This window comes from Colletotrichum truncatum (genome assembly GCF_014235925.2).
Source record: "Colletotrichum truncatum strain CMES1059 chromosome Unknown Contig_0003, whole genome shotgun sequence".
Taxonomy (NCBI): domain Eukaryota; kingdom Fungi; phylum Ascomycota; class Sordariomycetes; order Glomerellales; family Glomerellaceae; genus Colletotrichum; species Colletotrichum truncatum.
In genome coordinates, this window is record NW_027222400.1 from 4302585 (window position 1) to 4321042 (window position 18458).

Consider the following 18458-nt stretch of genomic DNA (forward strand, 5'->3'; position numbering starts at 1 on the left):
AAGTTTAAAAAATTGTTTTAATTTCTCTCTTTAATATATATATAGATATATTAAGAATTAATTTTAATATTAATCTTTAAGAAGTATTAAGTATTAAGATTAAGTTAAATATCTTTAAAATTAGAAAAAGTAATAGTTTTTAATTATAATATAAGTAAGCTGTTAATAATTAATATAATATTATAAAGAACTATTCTTTTTAAATTAAAATAATAAAGGTTTTAGTTAAGCTTTTTAATAAATAAATAATTTAGATTAGAGATTGTCTTTAAAATAGTAACTATATAGTTCTTTTAGTTTTTTAGATAATAAGGGGTAAATAAGACGTTAAGAGGGGGACTTTCCTTTTTTATATAAATAGTTTAAAAATCTAAAAATAAGAAGATTCCTAATATTCTTAAGTGTAAAGAAATTATAAAAAAGTATAGTTTTAAAAGCTATATAATAATAAAGACTGATTCCTTTTCTTAAGTAGTCTTCTTTATAAAGTAAGAAGCTTAATACTTCTCTTATATCCTTTATTAATATTAAAACTATTATATATACTTTTTCTCCCTTATATATAGATTATAATCTTTAATAAAAATTACTAATAATATTATAAAGCTTTCCTTAAATTATAAGTTATAACTAATTATTATATAAGAAAAAATAAAAAACTAATAAGTTCCTTATAAGTTAATAAAGAATAAAACCTAAAAGACTTTATAAATAAAGATAGTATTTTATTTTAATATAAATAAAACAAAAGTATTTATTTAGCTTAGTTTAGTTTTTACTAATATAAAATATATATAAAACTAAAATATATTTAACTTTAGAATTAAAGCTAATATTAATAGATATTATTATTTAATCTCTTTTAATTATAATAAATATATAAAATTACTAAGTAATCTTTATTATAAACTAAGAAAAAGATAGGAAGTTACTCCTTTTCCTTACTTTTTCTTTAAATAAGAGTATTAATATTCATAGTTATTTACTAAATCTTAATCTTTTTTTTTATTATCTCTCTATCTTCCTTTTAAAGATTAAGTATAAATATTTAATAGATAATCTAAGTTTTTATAAGTATAGTAGTAGTATAATTAATTAATAATATAGTTAATAATATCTTTTCTTTTTTTTAGTATTTAATTAAATATTTTAGATATATTTTTTTCTTTTTTAAGTTTAATATCTTATTTACTATTATACTTTTATTTAAAGTTTAGTTTATAATACTATAATACGAAGTAAACATAGTTATTATAGCTTTTTATATAATAAAGAAGTTAATAATATTAGTTTAGATATATTTTTATAATTTATTAATTAACTTATTATAATATTCTAAAGTAATCTTCTTTTAATAAAAAGTAAATTTCTTTTTAAGAGATTATAAATAAAAATAAAAGTCTTATAATTCTTGATTTAATTATTATTTTTAATAACTAATTATTTTATAACTTTAGTTTTCAAAATTATATATTTCTAATTAATATATATATTTAATTAATAAAGTATAAGTATTCCTAAGTATAGAATTAGTATTTCTTATTTAAATTATTCTTATATAAGTATTATCTTATTTACTAATTAATATTTATATAATCTAGTATTAAATAATACTTTTAATTTTAGTTTTATATCTCTTAAAGGCTTTCTTATAATTTTATTCTAAATATTAAAGCTATTTAGTTTACTTTTAGTAGTTAGTTTTAATATAAATATTTTAATATTCTTAACCTTAATTTCTCCCTTATTATTAAAAGTAAAGCTTCTTTTTAGTTATATTATTAATATCTACTAAAATTATCTAAATAAACTACTTTAATATTATATTTAAAATAAAAATATCTTTAGTTAAGTAATTTTCTTAAAAAGGCAATATAGTTAACGTCTTTTAGCTATATATAGGTAGTATTTTCTTAACTTATAATTTCTTAAGGGGGTTAATTAAGTTAAAAGGGTTATAAATTTATTTCTTTTTACTATTAAATCTAATTATTATAACTATTAGTAGCTATTATAAGAAGAATTAAAATAATTTTAAGGTTTATAGCTAGGAATAGTTCTGATAGTAATAAAAGTTAAATTTTCCTTAAAGTTAATTCTTAACCTTTTAAGTTAAGAACTTAAGGCTAGAACCTATCTTTTATTTAGGTATAATACCTTACTAAGTAAAATAAATATATTAACTTTCTTAATATAATACTTATAATACTTCTAGTACTTTATAATACTATATAGTATTACTCTACTTACTTTATAATAATACCTTATTATAATAAGTAAGTTTCTTAATATAAGTTTAGTAATATAAAATATTATAATGAAAAATATTAAGTAAATATAAGAGGTAATAATTCTAAGTAAAAAGATAAAATATAATAAAAAATAAATTATTATTATTTTAATACTAAATAAAATAAATGTTTAGTAATAAAGGAAATAAAAGAAAATTTAAAGTATAATACTTAAAAGACAAAGTAAAATATTATTTAGGAAATAATCTTTTATATATTAATATTTAAGTAGTTAATATACTTTTTATTTATAATAAAGTATGTTATGAAATATATGGAGAACTATTACTTTAGAAAGATAAATATAAAGTAAAAGTAAAGAAAAGATATAGGAAAATATAATAATAGTTTATATATTATGAAAAGTAAATAGTTAAAGTATTAAATAAATAAAGAAATAAGTAATATATAAGTTTATTTTTAAAATAAAGATAAAAAAACTTAAGTAATTATAATATAATCTTATTAATTATAATATATTATAAAGAAACTATATATTATTATATTATAATATTAAAATACTTTATCTTAGTATTTTTAATAAAGCTAGATAAGGTATATAGTAAAATACTCTTTAGGATTAACCTTTTAAAATAAGGGAGTAGTTAGAAAGTACTAGTTAGTAATACTAACTACTTAGCTAGAAGAAGATAAGTAAAGTATATACTCTTATATAAGAGAAGTAAAGATAATATTTAAGCTAAAAAACTTTAAGTAAAAGTATAGTAATATACTTAGCTATATTTATAATACCTAAGTATTTTCTAGTTAACTTCTTCCTTAATAATAATATCTTATTTTTACTTCTTTTTCTACTTTAAATAACTATTATAAGCTAGAATATTAAAGTAAAGAAACTTAAATATAATAACTATTAAATAAGTTTCAAACTAAGAATTTCTAATATAAGCTATATAAGTAAGTATAATGATAGTAAGTATAAGTATATATAGATAATTACTAAATATATTAAAAAAACATTTTATAAAAAGGTTTAAAAAGTAAAGATTAGGCATTCTTACTATTAATAAGTATATTATTAATTTCGAAGTTTAATTAATATATATTATATAAAAAATTCTTTCTAACTCTAATTATTATATTTTTAATATAAGTATAGTAATATAGATAGCTTAAATTATATAAGATTTATATAGCTTTTAAATAGATATTATTTATACTTATAAACTCTTTAAGTCTATATTTATATAATAACTTAATAACTTATAATCTTAATAATAATAATTATAAGACTAATTAACCTCTAATAGAATAAGTATATAAAAAGCTTTAAGCTAAACTTAAAATTATGTTATTAATATTTAGCTTTTATATCTTAGTATAAAAACTATTTTCTTTTTTTAATCTTAATAATAACTTTTTACTTATAGTTATACTTCTTAAACTATAATTACTTAATATTAAAACTTTTAAATAGTCTTTATTTTCTAAAATAAGTATATTAAAGTAAATATCTATTTATTTAACTATTTTATAGTTATTTATTTTATTTAGTAAATAAAACTTATTTTTTCTTATAAGTATATTAACTTAGGTTATATAGAAATTAAATATTATTACTAGTTTATATAAAATTATTAAATTAAGAATAATAATATCTAGTATTTTAGTTACTTATATAATATAAAATAAGTTAGTTAAATATAATAATAATAATAATACTTTTAAGCTTTATTAAGAAAGTAAATCTAATAGAGAAGAATTATTATTATAATTATAGCTAAAAGATATAATAAGTAGCTTTAAGTCTTATAATATTAATAGATATGTTTATATTATATAAAAAAAGTATTTTTAAGCTATTATATTTGGGAATTGATAGGGACGCATCACGAATTGATAGGGACGCATCATCCTTAGGGACGCATCACATTCTAAGGTTGTGATTGGCTCAAAATTTTATTGTTAGTGCATCCGAATTCTGCCATCATCTAATGAAGTATCTTTCTTATCTTCTTAGCCTATCCCTTCATAACTACGAAAGCGTATTAGACATATTCAATTTATTCTCCTTTATAACGTCAAGATGTCTACCTCTACAAGTCAATCAAGGCCCTAATCGCGTCGCCGACCCAGCAGCTCTAGTATATACAATCAATTGCCTTCTCCCAAGCGCCAACGCCGTGCTATCTCAGTTAGTAGTGATGCCACTATCAGTCAATTCTATGGGGCTGGCGATCGTGAGGGTCAACCTGACCTAATCTCTGAGATTCTACCTGAACAATTATAGCAAGATTCCGACACAAGCTACAACCCCTAGGGAGATGAATTATATCTTCTATGTTCCTTTCTAAAGGGGATAATACGTATATAGCGTATAATTTTACCTGAACGTTAACCAAAAGAAAGCTAATTAGTATTACAACCTGAAAATCAACCCTTACAACCTACTTCAGATCAGTTCTCTACTATTCTAAGCCTTATTCAAGAGGTTGTTGGGACAAACCGACGTCTTACGCGTGCTCTCCTCCAACAATGTGAACGCGTTCGTCGATATCGTAAGGCTTGGGGCTACTCACCACACCCTTCAGACATATCCTCAATCGGCGAGTCTCCTCCTCCTCTACCTTATTCACCTCCCCGACAAAGCCTAGAAGTGATAGCGATACCATCTTCTCTAAGTACTTTATTCCTTACTACAAGCGAAAGGTCGAAATCACCTACCCCCGAAACTATTCCAAACCCACCGATCCCTGGCGAACTAGAAGCAATAATTGAAACCCTCCTCGACCGAGTTAATAAATTTGCAAAAGAGCATGGATTTGGGATTGCAAAGTATAATAGATGCTATCGTAAAGGACGTATAATTCGCTATATACTTCGTTGCGATCGATTTGGGCTACTAAAGCGAGGTAGAGGTGCTGGCATCCGAGCCTGCGCATCTCGGAAGTGTGATTGCCAATGGCAAATTATTGCTGAAGCAATAGAGGAGGGGAAATGGCTTTTACGTCAGCATTCCAACCCAATACACAGCCAGCATAATCATATCCCTAGCTTAGCATCATCTGCACACCCAGCCTATAGGAGGTTGACTAAGCCTATTAAGGATGCAGTTAAGACTACTAGTCGGCGGGTTGGTATTCGGGCACGCGACGTAGGTGCTATTATTCAGGAGCAGTTTCCTGAATCTATTTTCACCTAGCGGGATATCTATAACGCTAGAGCCCGAATCAATCGCGAAAAGCTTAATGGGTATACACTAACTGCAGCTCTAATCAAGCTTTTTAATAAGCGGGAGATCCCTTATATTATGAAGTAGGCGGATGATGAGCCGAATCGGCTTGTTGGGCTTGTCTAGACGTTTCCATACTCTCTCCGGATGTGGAAGCGGTTCCCCGAGGTTATCAGCTTTGACAACACCTATAACACCAATCGCTTCAAGCTTCCACTCTTCCAAGCTACAGGGCAAACATGTCTTGGATCGGTATTCAATGCAGCATTTGGTCTCATCGATAATGAGAGACTAGAGGGGTTCCAGTTCTTATCGCAGAGTATCTTACAACTCATTAATCAGAACTCTATTCGCCAACCAGATGTTATTATCACCGACTACGACAGACAGATGAAGGCAGCTCTTAACGAATACTTTCCGAATGTGCAACAACAGCTTTGTATTCACCATATCAACTCAAACGTTATGCTTAAAGCCAAGCAGAAGTGGCTTCAGAGCTATTCTAGTAGTAGTGGGTCTGAAGAAGACGATCTAGCTCCACAACCAGTTACCGAACTTAGCGATGAGGACCATGCCTATATCCATACTTCAGTAGATGGGGCTACGCCACATAGCTACCGGGGGGTTCTTATAATGTGGAAGTTGGTTCTATTTGCTGAGACAGAGGATGCCTTTAGGAAAGCATGGGCAAACCTTTGCAAAGAGTTTAAGGACCAACGGCCTATTCTGAACTACCTGCATGGAATATATCTACTACTAAGGGAGCAGTGGGCACGTTATTCTATTCGCCAGTACCGAAACTTCGGCATCCGTATAACCTCAGGGACGGAATCAAGCAACAACAACATCAAGGGCTATCTTCTTAATGGACTTAGCCACCTATATCACTTAGTTAATGTGATGCAGGATATGCTTAAGGATCAAGAGGTTCGCTTCAAGCAAGCTTGTGCACAGGATGAGATCCTCACAAGCCGTGAGTTTATAGGGAACAGATCTGAGTACCTTGGGGAGCTTCGAACAATACTCTCATCGCAGTGTCTTGGTTTGATTACGAAGCAATACCGTCTGGCAAAGAAGGCTCTACCAACAGGTAGAAATCCATTTCCAGCGCCTCTTAGAGACTGCACAGAGGACTGTACTGTCTCTATAGAGTATGGTATCCCATGCTGCCATAAGATCTACTCTAAACTTGTAGATGGGGTACAGTTTATGAAGGATGAGGTTCACCTACGATGGCGGCTGCGGGAGTCTTCTTCCCAGGATCCATATCGACGGATCCTTGATCCGAAGATTGCAGGAAACCTCCGTGGCAGACCTAAGAACTCAATGCAGCCAGTCCCATCATCCCTATCATTAAGGGATAGCACCCAATCAAGCAACCAGCTAGCTAGACAATCACACAGCCAACTACAAAGTCAACAACCTAGCCAATTAGCAGCAGGGCGCAGGCGTGGCAGACCACCAGGAAGCCGTAATAGGACCACCTTAGCAAGGCTTACACAAGAGACAGCCAGTAGCCAGGCGCCAACCTCTTCCCAGCGGCAGACACGAAGCCAAGTAACTACTCTTAGTACTGGCCGATCAACTGGCCTTCGTTCGAATGGAAGAAGATTACAGGCAAGCATCCGTAGGACGAGGAGTCAATGGGAACTACTTAGTAGTAGTGATGAGAGTCTCAAACGTTGAGGGTAGGGGGGGCATTCTTTATTATTATATAAGAGGAAATAGAAGTAGAAATCAATTGAGATTTATAAAAGCCGTTTCAGTTTAGTTTGATAAAACCCAATTCCTCCTTAGAAGGGAAGAAAAAGACCTACCATTTGAGATTTGCAAAAGCGGTCGTTTAGATGGTTTTGCAAATCTCAAATGGGAGGAATAGCCAAGAAACGTAGGCTAGTAGGGCGGGCCGGCTTTATGTCTATGAAACGGAGGCAGGCCTCTTATGGCTGTGAAAAGGTGGGGCGTTAGCAACGCTGGCCTCACCGCCTTCGCCGACTTGTACCTGTGGGTCACCAAAATTTCTAGCCAATCACAACCTTAGAATGTGATGCGTCCCTAAGGATGATGCGTCCCTATCAATTCGTGATGCGTCCCTATCAATTCCCTTATATTTATTGTAATAACCTCTTAAACTATAGTTTAAAAGATAAATAACTAACTTAAAGTAAGATAAACTAGCTTTATATTAGTTATTAGTTAAGTAAAATTATATATATTATAGTTTCTTTTTACTTTTTAAGGTATTCTTAAGAGTATTATAAACTTTCTTTTAAAATTTTATAATATTTTACTTCTAATTTTTAATTTCTTAATTTTTTTTATAACTCTTTATATTTATAAATATATATATATATAGACTATTACTTTATTATTAATAAATAGTATAAGTATTAAACTTAATAATTAGTAAGTATAACTTAATTTTAATATTCTTAAGTTATATTTTAATTATAAAAGTAAGTAAATATTTATTATAAGTCTATAAAGTATTAATTATAAAGCTATTTTAAGTAAACTATTTTTAATTTCTATTTATTATCTTTATTTATATATTTATTTAATACTTATATATATTAAATTAGGGAATTGATAGGGACGCATCACGAATTGATAGGGATGTATCATCCTTAGGGACGCATCATATTCTAAGGTTGTGATTGGCTAGAAATTTTGGTGACCCACAGGTACAAGTCGGCAAAGGCGGTGAGGCTAGCGTTGCTAACGCCCCACCTTTTCACAGCCATAAGAGGCCTGCCTCCGTTTCATAGACATAAAGCCGGCCCGCCCTACTAGCCTACGTTTCTTGGCTATTCCTCCCATTTGAGATTTGCAAAACCATCTAAACGACCGCTTTTGCAAATCTCAAATGGTAGGTCTTTTTCTTCCCTTCTAAGGAGGAATTGGGTTTTATCAAACTAAACTGAAACGGCTTTTATAAATCTCAATTGATTTCTACTTCTATTTCCTCTTATATAATAATAAAGAATGCCCCCCCTACCCTCAACGTTTAAGACTCTCATCACTACTACTAAGTAGTTCCCATTGACTCCTCGTCCTACGGATGCTTGCCTGTAATCTTCTTCCATTCGAACGAAGGCCAGTTGATCGGCCAGTACTAAGAGTAGTTACTTGGCTTCGTGTCTGCCGCTGGGAAGAGGTTGGCGCCTGGCTACTGGCTGTCTCTTGTATAAGCCTTGCTAAGGTGATCCTATTACGGCTTCCTAGTAGTCTGCTACGCTTGCGCCCTGCTGCTAATTAGCTAGGTTGTTAACTTTATAGTTAGCTATATGATTGTCTAGCTAGCTGGCTGCTTGATTAGATGCTATCCCTTAATGATAGGGATGATGGGACTGGCTGTATTGAGTTCTTAGGTCTGCTACGGAGGTTTCCTACAATCTTCGGATCAAGGATCCGTCGATATAGATCCTAGGAAGAAGACTCCCGCAGCCGCCATCGTAGGTAAACCTTATCCTTTATAAACTATACCCTATCTATAAGTTTAGAGTAGATCTTATAGCAGTATAGGATACTATACTCTATAGAGACAGTATAGTCCTCTATACAGTCTCTAAGAGGCGCTGGAAATAGATTTCTACCTGTTAGTAGAGCCTTCTTTGCTAGACGGTATTGCTTCGTAATCAAACCAAGACACTGCGATGAGAGTATTGTTCGAAGCTCCCCAAGGTACTCAGATCTATTCCCTATAAACTTACGGCTTGTAAGGATCTTATCCTGTATACAAGCTTGCTTAAAGCGAACCTCTTGATCCTTAAGCATATCCTATATTATATTAACTAAGTAATATAGGTAGCTAAGTTTATTAAGAAGATAGCCTTTGATGTTGTTGTTGCTTGATTCCGTCCCTAAGGTTATACGGATGCCGAAGTTTCGGTACTAGCGAATAGAATAACGTGCCTACTACTCCCTTAGTAGTAGATATATTCTATATAGGTAGTTTAGAATAGGCCGTTAGTCCTTAAACTCTTTGCAAAGGTTTGCCTATGCTTTCCTAAAGGCATCCTCTATCTCGGTAAATAAAACTAACTTTTATATTATAAAAACCCCCCGGTAGCTATATAGCGTAGCCCTATCTACTAAAGTATAGATATAGGCATAGTCCTCATTATTAAGTTCAGTATCTAGTTATAAAGCTAGATCGTCTTCTTTAAACCTACTACTATTAGAATAGCTCTAAAGCTACTTCTACTTAGCTTTAAGTATAACGTTTAAGTTGATATAGTAAATATAAAGCTGTTATTATATATTCGGAAAGTATTTGTTAAGAGCTGCCTTCATCTGTCTATCGTAGTCGGTGATAATAACATCTAGTTAGCGAATAGAGTTCTGATTAATGTTGGAACGGTAGGTAGGAATCTCGTAGATAGTACGATATCCTTATAACAGGGTATTAGAGTAAGGGAACTTGTACTTATGAAGTAGGGCTTTAATAGTAAAGAATGTATAGGCTTATATTGAAGCTGAGTTGGTTGAGGAACTAATAGCTAGCTAAGGAAGAGAATTAGGCTAGTTATATAATAGTATAACGTCGCCTATAATAGCTAATATAGGAAGCTATAAGCTAGGTTTAGTATACGTAAGTATATACGTCAACTAGCTTATAAAGCAGCTTATAAATCAGACCAGAATCTTCTTTAACTAAATAGACTTTTAGATAAGGTTAAAGAGAGTATTCCATAGGGATCTGAATATCATATGTTTAAACTAGCAAGCAGCCATTCTTAGCTAGTTACTTTTGTAAGTCCTACTAAGTCTTAGATAAGACTAAATAGGATAAATAAGTAAAATAGAAGTATAATATACTTATACTTCTAACAATTAATAAGTTGTAAGATACTCTGCGATAAGAACTAAAACCCTTCTAGTCTCTTATTATCAATAAGACTAAATGCTATATTAAATACCGATCTAAGACATATTTGCCTTATAGCTTAGAAGAGTAGAAGCTTGAAGCGATTAGTATTATAGGTATTATCAAAGCTGATAACCTCGGAGAACCGCTTCTATATCCGGAGAGAGTATGGAAACGTCCAGACAAGCCCAACAAGCCGATTCGGCTCATCATCCGCCTACTTCACAATATAAAGGATCTCCCGCTTATTAAAAAGCTTGATTAAAGCTATAGTTAGTATATACCTATTAAGCTTTTCGCGATTAATTCAGGCTCTAGCGTTATAGATATCCCGCTAAGTAAAAACAGATTCAGGAAACTACTCCTAAATAATAGCACCTATGTCGCATACCCGAATACTAACCTACCGACTAATAGTCTTAACTATATCCTTAATAGGCTTAGTCAACCTCTTATAGGATAAGTATATAGATAATGCTAAGCTAGGGATATGATTATGCTAGCTATGTATTAGGTTAGAATGCTAACGTAAAAGCTATTTCCCCTCCTCTATTGCTTTAGTAATAATTTGCTATTAGCAATTATACTTCCGAGATACGTAGGCTCGGATGCTAGCACCTCTACCTTGCTTTAGTAGCCTAAATCGATCGTAACGAAGTATATAGCGAATTATATATCCTTTACGATAGCATCTATTATACTTTGCAATCCTAAATCCATGCTCTTTTGCAAATTTATTAACTCGGTCGAGGAAGGTTGTAATTATTGCTTCTAGTTTGCTAGGGATCGGTAGGTTTAGAATAGTTTCGGGGGTAGGTGATTTCGACCTTTCGCTTATAGTAAGGAATAAAGTACTTGGAGAAGATAGTATCGCTATTACTTCTAGGCTTTGTCGGGGAGGTGAATAAGGTGGAGGAGGAGGAGACTCGCCGATTGAGGATATGTCTGAAGGGTGTGGTGAGTAGCCCCAAGCCTTACGATATCGACGAACGCGTTTACATTGTTGGAGGAGAGCACGCGTAAGACGTCGGTTTATCCTAACAACCTCTTAAATAAGGCTTAGAACAGTAGAGAACTGATCTAAAGTAGGTTATAAGGGTTAATTTTCAGGTTATAATACTAATTAGCTTTTTTTTAGTTGACGTTTAAGTAAAATTATACGCTATATACGTATTATCCCCTTTAGAAAGGAATATAGAAGATATAATTTATCTCCCTAGGGGTTGTAGCTTATGTCGGAATCTTGCTATAATTGTTTAGGTAGAATCTCAGAGATTAGGTCAGGTTAACCCTCATGATCGCCAGCCTTATAGAATTGACTGATAGTAGCATCGCTACTAACTAAGATAGCATGGCGTTAGCGCTTAGGAGAAGGCAATTGATTATATATACTAGAGCTGCTAGGTTGGCGACGCGATTAGGGCCTTAATTGACTTGTAAAGGTAGACATCTTAACGTTGTAAAGGAGAATAAATTGAATATGTCTAATACGCTTTCGTAGTTATGAAGGGATGGGCTAAGAAGATAAGAAAGATACTTCATTAGATGATGGCAGAATTCGGATGCACTAACAATAAAATTTTGAGCCAATCACAACCTTAGAATGTGATGCGTCCCTAAGGATGATGCGTCCCTATCAATTCGTGATACGTCCCTATCAATTCCCTTAAATTAATAATCTTACTTTTTAATTATAGCTTATAAAATTAGTTCTTAATATATAGTATTTTCTATTTAATTAGTTTATTTAAAATATATTTTCTATATATAACTAGTTTATACCTCGTATATTTATAAGTACTAACTATTAGCTTAAACTAATATATATATATAAATATATTAACTAAAAGATATAGTAAATAATTACTTTAAAAATCAAAGCATTAATTATACTTAAGTTAACTTATCTTATTTCTTGTTTCTAATTATATTTATATACTTTTATTAACTAAGACTTCTAATAATAAAATATAGTTACTTAATTAATACTATAATAGAAATAATTATATTAATATTATATTTATAATATATTAAATAATATTAATATATAAGAGCTATTACTATAGGTTTTGAAAATTTATTATTTTAAGCTTATTTAATTTAATCTATTATTATTATAAAGTACTATCTATTTATAAGCTATAAATAAATCTAAGACTAGTAAAAGATTTTAATATTTTTTCTAAGTAAAATACTTACTAATATAATCTTCTAAAGGTAGTATATAAAACTATATACTATAATATATATTATTAGATTTTCTTAATAACCTCCACGGTAATAATACTCTTTATAAGTATAACCTATACTTATATTATAAGTCGTCATGTGTAGACATCTATCCGCTACCCAATGAGAAATAAAGTACATACGTTATCTGCCCATCCTTACCGCAACATACTGAACCCATCCGCCGTACGGCATTCTATATTACTCTCTTTAACCTTACATGTGGATTGGCTTTGAGTAGGTGGCCATAGCAGCCTCCTTGAATGCTTCAGCAAGGGTAGGGTGAGCATGGCATGTGCGAGCAATGTCTTCACTTGACGCGCCGTACTCGAGGGCCAATGTTGCCTCCGCAATCATCTCACCTGCATTGGGTCCAATAATGTGGACACCCAAGAGCCTGTCAGTCTCTGGATCGGCAAGCATTTTGACCATACCCTCTGTGTCCATGTTGGTCTTAGCGCGTGAGTTGGCGCTAAAGGGAAAGGAACCGGTTCGGTAAGGGATGTTCTGGGACTTGAGGTCCTGCTCGCTCTGGCCGACCCAAGCGACTTCTGGATAGGTGTACATGACAGAAGGGATGACTCCGTAGTTGACGTGGCCGTACCCTTTCTTTATGTACTCGACAACGGCCACAGCCTCCTCTTCAGCCTTGTGTGCCAACATGGGCCCGAAGGTAGCATCACCCACGCAGCGGATGTGGGGTATTTTGGTACGGTATTCAGAGTCGATAATGACCCGTCCTCGTTCGTCCAGTTCAAGACCAATATTTTCAAGACCAAGACCTCCGGTGTACGGCCTGCGCCCAATTGCAACCAAAACAACCTCGGCGTCAATCTGCCGGTGGAACTAAAGTTAGCCTGTCCGCAAGGTAGCGAGAAACGTGAATGCTTACAGTTTCAGGCTTGCCGCCTTTGGCAGCGTCGATCTCTAGCTTCACCTTGTCGCCGCTCTTGTCGCCGCTCAAGACCTTAGTGCTAGTCTTGAAGTTGATTCCCTGCTTCTTCAGAATCTTCTGGGCGTTCTTGGAAATCTCGGCGTCCATTCCCGGACCACCAATCTGGTTCAGAAACTCAACGACGGTCACCTTAGTCCCAAGGCGAGACCACACAGAAGCCATCTCCAGGCCAATGATACCGCCGCCAATGACGACCAGGGACTCAGGAATCTTGTCGAGGGCCAAGGCTCCAGTGCTGGTCACAACGCGCTTCTCATCGATCTCCAATCCAGGAAAGGGGGTTGCCTCGCTACCAGTGGCGATCAGGATATTCTTGCCACGAACGGATGCTTCACCACCATCATTCAACGCGACCTTGATCTCGTTCTCACTAACAAAAGACCCGGCACCCTTGATGTACTCGACGCCATTTTTCTTGAAGAGGAACTCGACACCCTTAGTCAGACCTCCGACAGCAGTGTCCTTGGCCTTCATGAACTGCTCCAGGTTCAACTTGACGTCCGCGACGTCAATACCGCGGTTCTTGGTATCGTGCTTGATGGTGTGGTAGAGGTGAGAGTTGTTAAGAAGGGCCTTGGAGGGAATGCAACCGACATTAAGGCATGTACCGCCTAAGGTACCTCGCTTTTCAATACAGGTAACCTGGAATACAGTCAGTAGGGCCCCGTTCCATTACCGTCCATCGACATATACTGGCGGACGACGAGCTTTACCTTCATGCCTTCCTGGCCAGCCTTAATAGCGGCGACATACCCAGCTACACCGCCACCAATGATGACCAAGTCCTTTTCCTCTGCAAACACAAGGTGATTAGCTTAGGTTAGCTAGGGGCCAAACTGAGTATTTTTGCAAGGGTGAATTGACAATGGAAAGCTCGACGCACCAGAGGCGGAAGCATAGGTACGACTCCATCTCGAAAGCTGAGTGGGCGCAATGATGGCCGGCAATCTAAGAGGGATGATGTTAGCTCCAATGAGACTCTTTGCAACTGCTAGAGCGCGCAACCTGAGCGCAAGGATTGCCCTACGAGGTATGCTTCCTAAAAGCCGATTTGGCAAAGGAACGAGGTATCAATCGACTGGAAAGCATGATTGCGGCTGACACCGGAGGATGATTCGATAATCAATGAAAACGAAGCACGAAAGCAAGCTTACGAAAAAAGGGGAGGGGGAGAAGAGTAACAGAAAGAAAATGCGACGATGCTTCGCACAAGAGTGGATAGGTGGATGAATGAGGTAGATGAATGGTTGAATTGACTGGATGGTGTTGGGCAAGCTTCGGCTCGAACTGGAGCTTTGTCGGTCATGGGATGGGGGCTTGAATTTTTCGAAGGTAACTTCCGGCGAGCGGGCAGACAATTAGCTGCAGGGGGGAAGAAGCAACCACCGCGTTGGGTACCTGTAGGAGACCCATACTCCCATAACTGTCGCACTGTGCGCCACCCGAGAGGCCAATAAGCGCCAAGGGAGTGACATCGACTGCCGCGGTAGAGAAGCCTTCCCTTGACAACACATTTATAGTGCTCCATACACAGGCGCCTTGCCCCTAAATTCCCTGCTTATGCAATCCACTAGCGGGAGGTGGTCCTCAACGTTCTCCCTGCTCTCTTCCGTCATCTCCCGCGTTGAGGCAAGGTAGCCGCTGCCCGCCCGACGTCCCGGGATGAACGTTCAAAAGTCGCTGCTACCACCATGCCGAAACTGGCCGATACCAACCAAGTTGAGGCTTGACAAACTGGCTTATCGCTCATTCTCCCAATAGCATGATGGCCACATGCAATTTGGCAAGGAATCTTCAGATGCCTTGCAGCCAACCGGTGCCTGAGTCGGTTGTGTGGGTGCAAAATCTGCTAAATATTCTTGATAGGTACATTTTGGATATTGTGGTGATATCGTTGCGGTCACAGGAAAGGTTATGAGTGTGCTTTTGTGGGCTCGCAGATATGTCTCCAGGACATTGTCACAGAATATTTACTAGTCTTATCACCTATCTCTTCCTTACTCCCTTGACCGCCAATATATTCCTTCATCAATGACTTGCCTGCTTACACGATATCATGTGCTGGCTTTGCAAGGAGGGCCTCAGCTATCTTGCAAGCTTGTCTAACCTTCTTGGCGTCTTTTTTACCATCAACAAGGTCGGTATCTCGCACCCTTCTCCTGACGAAATACCCGATGCTCCGCGACAGCTCGGGGGCTAGCCTACTGCCAAATGGCACGCTCAGAGCCTGCTCCAAAGTCTTGTTCTTGGCCCGACTGCATTCCTGAAGAACGCTAATAAGCATCACTTCCACAAACAAACTTGTAGTCTCCTTGATATAAGCAAGGTTAAGTGCCCTAAGGATTCCAAGGCTTACTGAGCCATCGGCAACAAGGCTTCCTACCATTTTGGCGGTGTTAATGAGGCGACGGTCATCTGCTGCCTCGTCGTCCTCTTCTTCTGGTTCTTCTCCGAACAAGGGCTCGCCTAGTCTCCGGAACAGTGTCCAGATGGTGTCCTGAAAGGCATACTTGATTCGCGAGTCTCCGCAAAACTTCTTTGCCACAAGTGTGTAGTAAGGGTTATAGTGTTGCTGTGCTCCAGAGCACTGCATAAGTACGTTAGGTACCTCGCGCCGATTGTACTTGTTCAGCCGCAGCTTCAAGATCCGCATGTATGCGTCCTGGTAATCAGCTGCTGCAACAAGTGCGATAAAGATGGCGCGTCGAACGTCTGTGTTCATGCCTTGCTCTCTTGCAAGCTGGGCATAGTCAGGAGCAACCAGATCATCAACATCGGCGATCATAGCAACATTTTCGTCGATATTGATGCTGCCGTCCTGATCCGACTCGAGAGACGTTGTGAGCACTTGTGAACCACTTTGCTTAGCTCCTGAGCCGGCCCAGCTGGCCCCGACCAGCCACCACTTGCCAGTCTTGTCAGCGTTTTCGATATCCCTCAATCCTATTCGCAAAGGTTCCGTTGCCTTAAGCTTTTGCGTGTCAAGCGAACCCAACAGTTTCCTCATGCGTGTTACATGCTCGTTCAGAATGACTAGGTCCTGTGCACCTGCCTTCAACTTGTTGTTTTTGAGGTCACTAATAGTTTCAATCATGAATTTTGTCCGGATTGTCAGGTTGCCCTCGCCGATCTTGGCGACCGCAGGACGAATAAGGCTGACAATGTCCTTGAGTGCTAGTGGATCGTCCTTGCGTAACTGGGGGCCAGCCACACGCACGATCCGCAGCAGAAGCTCTGCATTCAGTTCCGAGAGGTCGTCTAGTAGGAGTCGTACAAGATCGAACATGAGATTGCTGCTGATGACGCGGAATATGTACATCTCCGCCAGAACTGTGATTAAGTTGGATGTCTCTTTGGTGGGGATTCGTTGTGCTTTGGCGGCCCCTATCGCTATGATTCTCTCCTCCTGAAACCGCTCCACAGACGTTGTCAGGAAGTGTGCTGCAAAGTCTATGCCGATGACTTTATATATAGCCGCAACGAAGCCAGCAGACAGAACCAGTAGGGTGTCGGGTTTGCTTGTAGAATCGCAGATCTGCGCCATTAACAGGCCTGTTAAGATGTTGTTTGTATAACCCCTCGGATGGTCACGATACACCTTCTCGATTTCGCCTACTATAGAAATCATGTTTGCCTCGGCAACTCTGTTGACGGGACCCTGTAGCCTTTTGCGAATCTTTGCCTCCAAGTCGGCATCATCACCAGACCTGGCGCGCATTGATGGCGGGATGTACTTGGAGGATTGGCTACCAACAATTACTGGTGGTAGGTATGGATTTTCCCGGGCCCGTATCGGGGTTGTTGTTGCCCCCTCTACAACCGACTTGAAACTTTGCAAAGAATCGCTGTCGCTCAGACAACTGATAAGTTCATCGCCATCTTCATCATTGTTGTAGTGATTGCTTTGGCCCCCCACCCTAACCTTCTTGTCCTCATCTTCCAAGTCACTGAAGCCGTCGTCCGAACCCAGTAGGTCGTCACCCACATCGTTGATTGCGTCAACGTCTTCGCTGTCAGGCTGGCCTGTGACCTCAATTTGGCCACCTGTCGCTTTGCCTCGCTTTCTGGCAAGCCACTCTTTGACCTCGTTTTTTTGCTGGCTGGTTCCTTCATCCGAGTCATTATTGTCACCTAGGCCGCCTAGCAAGTTGTCTAGCCCATCATCCTTAAAAGCCTTTGGAAGTGATCTTCGACCCTTTTTAAGCCCAAGCTTTCTCTCTAGTTTCTCGATTTCGGCATCATCCTTGGCCAGCTTCTCACGAATGGCACGAGATAGTTGTTTAGGCGCAGGCTTTTGGTTTGATGTATCGGTGCGCTCGCTCTCTTCGGAAGCTTCTCGCTTGCGCTTTTTCAGGGCCGGATTTGCGGTATTACGCTTAGAAGACAACTCATGGACGTTGACAATAGCACTATCAATGTCGCCCTCGTCAGATTCCTTCCCTGGTCCGTTGTAGTTCCTGCGTACGTCTGTCTGCGCTGGGTTATGGTGTTGTTTCTTTGATAGTCTTTCAGCTTTGCGACGGTCCTTTCTATTTTGTTCTTGGGATTTCCATCTTCCACGAGACCTAGAGGCACCAGATTGATCTGGGGCACCAATTTCTTGGAGAAGCCTCGTGGGCAAGGCGAGTGGTTTGGGAGGCATTTCGGCTGGTGATGACGGACTTGATGCGAGTTATGTCTAAATCGATCTATTTTGGGATAGCTTCAAATTCCCAAGCCAAATATTGGAGGGGGCTGAATAACAGATCGTAGTGGCAGAAATTGAGAAAGAGACGAACAAGTGGCACGCCAGCCCCAAGTTCAGAAGTTTCGTTCTGTTTGTTGAAGGCGGGAAACTTTTTAATGGGCCTAGGCATCGATAAGCCGATAACAGATACATACTCCAGCGAGCTTTGGGGCTATATTGTTGGCTGAGCTTGT

General features: G+C 36.7%; 2 protein-coding genes across 2 annotated transcripts; one reads left to right on the forward strand and one right to left on the reverse strand.

Annotated features, from left to right (window-relative positions):
* Window positions 1-6117: 6117 nt before the first annotated feature.
* Window positions 6118-7170, forward strand: CTRU02_206043 (mutator-like element; the record flags this gene model as incomplete). Its single annotated transcript, XM_070204653.1, has 1 exon — window positions 6118-7170. The coding sequence occupies one exon, from the start codon at window positions 6118-6120 to the stop codon at window positions 7168-7170; it is 1053 nt and encodes a 350-aa protein (XP_070061757.1).
* A 5629-nt stretch (window positions 7171-12799) lies between these two features.
* Window positions 12800-18180, reverse strand: CTRU02_206044 (dihydrolipoyl mitochondrial precursor; the record flags this gene model as incomplete). The annotated part of the gene is made up of 5 exons (XM_070204654.1): window positions 12800-13417; window positions 13476-14180; window positions 14252-14331; window positions 14422-14486; window positions 15587-18180. The coding sequence occupies 5 exons, from the start codon at window positions 18178-18180 to the stop codon at window positions 12800-12802; spliced, it is 4062 nt and encodes a 1353-aa protein (XP_070061758.1).
* Between the last annotated feature and the right edge of the window lie 278 nt (window positions 18181-18458).